The following is a 6426-nucleotide window of genomic DNA, read 5'->3' as shown; positions in this document are numbered from 1 at the left end:
TGGATGGATGGGTGGATGGATGGGTGGATGGATGGGTGGGTGGATGGATGGATGGACGGGTGGGTGGATGGGTGGGTGGGTGGGAGGATGGATGGGTGGATGGATGGATGGATGGATGGACGGGTGGGTGGATGGATGGATGGGTGGATGGATGGATGGGTGGACGGGTGGGTGGGTGGGTGGGAGGATGGGTGGATGGGTGGGAGGTGGATGGATAGATGGGTGGATGGATGGATGGATGGGTGGATGGATGGATGGGTGGGTGGATGGGTGGATGGATGGATGGATGGGTGGATGGATAGATGGATGGATGGGTGAATACATGATGGCTGTGTGGGTGGGAGAATGATGTTGGACGCACGTAGACTCTAGCTGTGTTTCCCTGGCCTGGTGTTCACATCTTAACTCAGTGTTTTAATGTAGGCAGTGTGGGAGTCAGAGCTGCCCCACAAAGGTTGCCAGATGGCTCTAGGTGTGTCAGAACCTGCAATGTGGGAAGGTGAGGCAGGAAAGCCCTCCTGACCTGGATAGCCCAGGCTACAGGGATGCTGGAAGAGGCAGAGCTACTGTTTGTACACTACCAAGATTGCCTCCTCCCAGGTAGGCCCTCAAAAACTCAGTGCTCCAACTTAGAGTCAGGGGAGAAAGTGTCACCCCTGGGCTGATGTGGCCCAGGCTACAGCAGCACCCACAGCCTTGGGTATAGGACCTGTCACTGTGACAGACATGAGCACACCTGTGTGCTGGGGTGTAAGGCCTGACCTGTCTCATGACAGAGCCCTGGGTAGTCAAAAGTCACAGCTGCCCAGGGAAAGTGCCACCAGCAGTCACAGGCCATATGCACTAGCCTCTGGACTTGCAACCATGATCTTATCTCTAGGCTGATAGCGCAGTCTCCCAGGGAGCCCCAGGTGGAGACACTGAGAGCCTCAGAGGGCCATAGGCCACAGCAGTGGCTGACCGTTAGAGACGCCTGGAGTGACCGTGTCTTGCCTCCACATGTCCCTAGGTACAGGTACCAGGTCCCACAACTCTGTCCGCAGCTGACAGCAAAGGTTTGCTTGTCCACCTGTTGGAAGGTTTTGTTCAAGATCCTTTTTAGACAGGCTCTCACTCTGTAGCCCAGGCTGACCTGGAACTCACAGATCTGCCTGCCTCTGCCTCTCTAGTGCTGGGATCGAAGGCCTGTACCACACCCAGGCAATCTGAAGGTTTGGCCTCCCAGATTTACACCTCTGGAAGGAAGGCATGCAACAAACCTGCACTGTAGGTTGAAGTGTGAAACCAGCTTGGGCTACATAATAGGCCCCAGGCTCAGGAAGAGTCAAGGCTGTGGCTGTAGCTGAGTGGTAGAGTACCCACCGGGCACATGTGAGGTCCCAAGTTCCATCCCCAGCCATAAACCAGACTCAGTGGTGAACACCTGTCATCCTAGCATTTAATCCAGGAGGAGGTAAGAGACTCAGAAATTCAAGGTCACCATCAGCTACACAGTGACTGTGAGGCCAGCCTGGGCTACAAGGCAGAAAACAAAATCCTGTTCCTCCTACAGGCAAGGCATAAAGAAGAACGCAGAGGCTGCGCCCCCTCCCCTGCAACACTTAATGATGCCCATTAGGCGCCTGAATCCAAACAGTACTGTGCCAGTCACCCTGTGTCCACCACATGGCCCTTCCTTTGGGACACCCTGTGGGTGCAGACAAGGTTACTAGGGTGGGGGGCAGGACTGCAGGAAGTGAAGACCCTGGCACGTCAGCCCTGGGTGCTGCTCATTACTGAGCTGTGTTGACACCTGGACAAGGGCTGTCTCCGCTGCCATAGTGACACTGCCAGGCCTGGGGTCAGAGCTGTCAGCGGTGGGCAGGCCCAAGTCTGAAGACAACTGCCCAGGGCAGGGGACCACTGCCCACCACGTGGAGCCCCAGAGGGCGGCCACGAGGCAACATGACCCTGTCCCCTAGAGTGACCACATTCTGTCACTCAGCCACCCTCAGACCTTGTGGTGACCCCGAAGCCAGTGTGGTCAGTCCCCAGCAGAGCTGAAGTCTGGGGACATCAGAACCACACCGTAATAAAGACAGAGAGTCCTTGCAGCTGGCAGCACCAAGGATGTGTGACTGCCGTGAGCACAGCTGGACATACAAGTGTGGAGTCCCCAAGAACATGCAAGAGTGTGAGAGCACACTGTAGTTAGCGCTGCGCTGCCTCACACGCAACCCCACAGCGTTTCCCATGGAGCAGGGCACTGTTCATGTGACAGATGAGGACACTGAGGCCCGGATATAAAGACCTACTGGTCTCAACTCCAGTACGTCCCGCCCCCCTCTAGCTGTCACAGGCAGCCTGAGCTGAAGGCCTGCTGGGGTCGCCCAAGTTGTCCGTTGTACACTCCAGGCCACTGATTCCATTAGCCAAAAGGCACTCCTTAAGAACACTACTGGACAGAACTCTGGTCCTTGACCCCATCCCAGAAGCGTACTGAGGACATGTGTGAGCATCTCGCTGGGAGAGCTCCTGGCACAGCGGCCTGCCGGGGACAATCAGGAACAATGTCCCCGCACTCATACTGAGGAGAGCTGTGAGTTCCAAGAGGCTGTGTGTGATGGCGCAGACACCAAGGAAACAGCAAAAACAGCTCCAGCCATGAGTGAATAGACGTAGGTGCCCCAGGTCTCAAGCCACCTAGCCCTGGGGAAACTGAGGCACAGACCTGCCAACATGGCTACAAGGGACAGTGGGGATGCTGAACAGCACTAGAGCATGACCCTGCTCACACTGGGTCTTCTGCTATGCCGGTTATAGGGCCAGGGGACACAGAGCAGACTCCTGAAGGCACCGGTCAGTGCCGACAACGAGGGTGGCAGCTGGAGCAAGGGGATCCTCTGAAGAGGAAGAGGCGAACCCATGCAGGTCACCACTGCCCACCTACCTCAGACTCAGGACCAGCCTCACTGCAGAGTGGAGACAGCACTGTACTGGGGAAAACTCCAAGTCCTTAGAGATACAACCTGTCCCCTCCTTTGGAGACAGGGTCTTATGTTGCCCAGGCTGCTCTCAAACTCCCTATGTAGCCTGAGATCACCCTGAACTCCTGATCTTCCTGCCTGCACCTAGGCCTGTACCCTAACCACCTAACCACCTGGTTTGTAGTGCTGGGGATGGAATATCTTACTGGGAATCAGTTCAAGGACCTCATGGGGGAGGGGCAGCACATCTTTGGCCTCCTGGGACAGCCTGAAGCCACCAGGGTCTGGAGACAGAAGCAGCAGGTAGAAAACCAGCTGAGGCCTCCTTACCAGGGCAGAAGTCAGGCCCAACCCTTGGGCCACCCCCGCCGGATCCCCGGCCTTTGGCCGCCCAGCCCACGGCTCGGGACAGGAAACTGGGAGCCAACCTCCTGCTTTATTTAGAAAGCTGGGCCCGGCCCTGCCCAGCCTCGGGGACAGGGATTTCCAATCAAGAGCTCTGGGTGGCTGGCTCCCCAGTGACAGTGCTCTGCCCCAGCCTGGAGCCACACAGGGAGGCAGAGGCCCCTATGATCTAAAGAGTCTGTGGCTATGGGGCCTCTCAGCAGCAGCATTGGGTGTGGACCCGGAGACCTTGTCGGCCAGGAGGGCCGCTCCTGCTAGCCCCATGCCCATCACTATTCACCACCAGAGCCGCCCTCGTGTCCGAGGACAACCCTGAAGTGTGTCACACTACAGCGGGAAGGTGCGCACAACCCTGCATGGCTTCGGTTCTGAGAGCCTGCGCTGGCCACCAGTTAGTTTTGCTTTACATCAGGTACCACCATTTTATACCAGGTACTACTCGAGGAGGGTGTCTAAGCCTGGGTACACCAGGTGATGTCTAGGGATGCAGCTCACTACCCTGCAGTGACCAGGACGCCCACCCTGAGAACAAGCCGGCAGTCAACTCTCTGGCTGACTGAACAATCTCCCCAGGCCACACAGGGACTGGCAGAACAGGACGGGATACAGACCCACTCCCAGACCGCTTGCCACAGGTGCAGATCCAGTATGAGGGTGGTGGCTTCAAACCTGAGGAAAGAGGTCAGAATCCTGCACACAGATGGGGGCTCTTCCCAAAGGGACCACTCAGGATATGGGGCAGGGCTCCAGCACAACAGCCCCTGGCCTGCTGCCACCTCAGGAGGCAGGGCACAGGGTCTTCACCCTCCAGACAGCTGGTGTGAGATGAGGGACAGTGCAACAGCAAGGTTGTGTACAGACCCCCCCACCCCAATACCTGGAACAGACTGCTAGGTCATGGTCACCTCCTCCGGGAAGCCCTCATAGCAAGATGCTGAGCAGTGCCCAATGCTCACTCCTGTCCTCCCTTTACCCTTCTGTGGAAAGGGAGGGACTGCAGACACAGGTGCCCTGAGGGTACAGGTGACAGCTAAGACCCAAAGTGCCTAGGGTAGAGGCATAGTCTGTGTGCAGGTCATGGAAAAGGTTCAGCTGCTGGCCAGCTGGGCCAGGCCACAGCACAGATGGCCAGGAAGCACTCCTGAATCTGAGGGGACTTCAAGGCCAGCTTTGGGGACGGGACAGAGCTGGGATGACACACCATTGGGCTCAGTCACCCAATGTCATCCTTACCTGGCAGCTTCTACCACCATCCCCAACAGAAGGCTGCTGGCCCTCTGCAGAGGTCAGCTAGGGCCACACTGTGCCCCCACATAGCTACCCTGGGCCACTGCTGTTTGCTTTGCTCTGTTCTTGTCTTGTCCCTCCCTTCCTGGAAAGCTGAAGAGAGCTTTGAGGAAATCCCACCATGCTGGGGAGAAGTAACCGAGGTTCCACTACCCTGAGAACCACACGGGCTGCAGCAACAGAAGACAGCCTGTGTCCCCCGACCCCTCCCATGGGACGATTCAAGCATCACTGCCCTCCACCCCTCCTAGTCAAAGGCTCCCCCAGTCCTTTCCTCAGGTTCTCCAAGGCCTGGGTCTCCATCCTGGACCAGAGCTGGGAGATGGAGGCAGAGCTCCCCAGTCTGTTTTGTAAACCCCCACAGGGCCCAGGCCGCCTCGCCCTCATTTTGAGCTCTTATTTGAGGTGACAACAAGAGAACCTGGGCTCCCTGGCTCCCAGCAACAGGTGGGCCTCGAGGAGTCAGAACCCCAGGGAGTGACAAACACATGTTGAGCTTCCCTGGGGTGCCTGGGGTGGGCAGAAGACAAGACTGGACCCCCAGGAGGCAGGACAGGGGCAGGAAGGCTACAAGGCTGACTGCCGTCAACCTACTGAGCTCAGGCGCAACAGAAGCCCAAAGGAGAAAAGACACCCACTCTCCTGCACCCAGCTCCAATGTGGAGGAATTCAGAGGCTCTATGGAACACGGAGGGAGACTGGGGAGTACCCACGAAAGGAACAAACCAGGAGCAAAGCAGGACCGTTTGGGTGCGCGGTCCTTGGAGGTAGACAAAAGGGTGCAGCCCTTTGGGAAGTGTCTTGGGGAATCTGTAAGCCAAATCAGGGGGGCAAGACAGCTTACAGGAATCACCCGGGGCTATGTGGGGACAATGGAGAGAGCCTACTTGGTGCAGCAGGGCCAGGGGCCAGCTCCGTGCAAGAATTCTCAGGAGCGACAGAAAGCAAGTCTCCCAGAGTCCTGGGGGCCAACGTGGCCAGCACATGCAGAAACTAGCCTCGGATACCAGAGGCAGGAGGCTGACCCCGACTGGATCTAAGGCTTGGATAACAGAGAGGCCGGCCACAAAGGGTCGCACAGGCTGAGCCCAGGGGACCACACGGGAGAAGCTGGCCACCACAGGCCCAAGCCACCTGCACCGCTCAGGGTGCAGCGATCCCGGAAGGGCTGACCGCTGCAGGGCAGCGCTGACCAGTGGCCCCGAGAACACCCGGGGTGGCCCGACCGACCGTGGGCAGTGGTCTGGAGGGGTCGCTACCGGCTGTCACCGCGTGCTACTCGCCCGAGACCAAAGATCGCAGCGGGTGCAGCGCCCAGCGCGCGCGGAGACCCCGGCAAGGCCCGGATGCCCTGTGCACCCACCCCGTCCCGTGACAGAGGTCCCACGGCACGGGGACGCAGCTCACCGAGTAGCAGCAGCTTGAGCTCGCGCCGGGCGTCGCGCTTGTCCCGCCGCAGCTGTTTCTCGATCTCCGCGTTGATGCGCTTCGACTCCTTCACCTCGTCGCTCAGGCAACACGCCATCATGGACTCCAGAGTCATCGTCGCGGTCCCCCGGACGCCGCCGGCCCGGTCCTGCCTCGTCCCGATTCCCCGAAGGCCTGGCCCGGCCCCAGAGGCGCGTCCGCCGTCCGCGCCGTGCAGCGCAGCCGCCGCCGCCGCCACCCGCAGCCGTCGCCACCGAGCGCCGGCGCCCGACGACCTGAAGCGCTGCCACGGGCCCCGCGACGGGCAGGCGGCGCGGCCAATGGGAGGGGCCGCACAGCT

The 6426-nt window shown here is 59.2% G+C and overlaps 1 protein-coding gene across 1 annotated transcript in view; it reads right to left on the bottom strand.

The window, feature by feature from the left end:
- The window catches only part of LOC114624681 (guanine nucleotide-binding protein subunit alpha-11), a 15881-nt gene extending 9455 nt beyond the window's left edge, over window positions 1-6426 (bottom strand). The window contains exon 1 of the mRNA XM_028771714.1: window positions 6066-6426. Coding sequence (XP_028627547.1) covers window positions 6066-6201 — 136 coding nt within the window. The 5' untranslated portion in view covers window positions 6202-6426. The remainder of the gene's footprint in view (window positions 1-6065) is intronic.

Source organism: Grammomys surdaster, unplaced genomic scaffold (genome assembly GCF_004785775.1).
Source record: "Grammomys surdaster isolate TR1022 unplaced genomic scaffold, NIH_TR_1.0 209, whole genome shotgun sequence".
In the NCBI taxonomy this organism is placed as follows: Eukaryota; Metazoa; Chordata; class Mammalia; order Rodentia; family Muridae; genus Grammomys; species Grammomys surdaster.
Note: the sequence above shows the minus strand (reverse complement) of the source record. Positions and strands in the feature narration are given on the sequence as shown.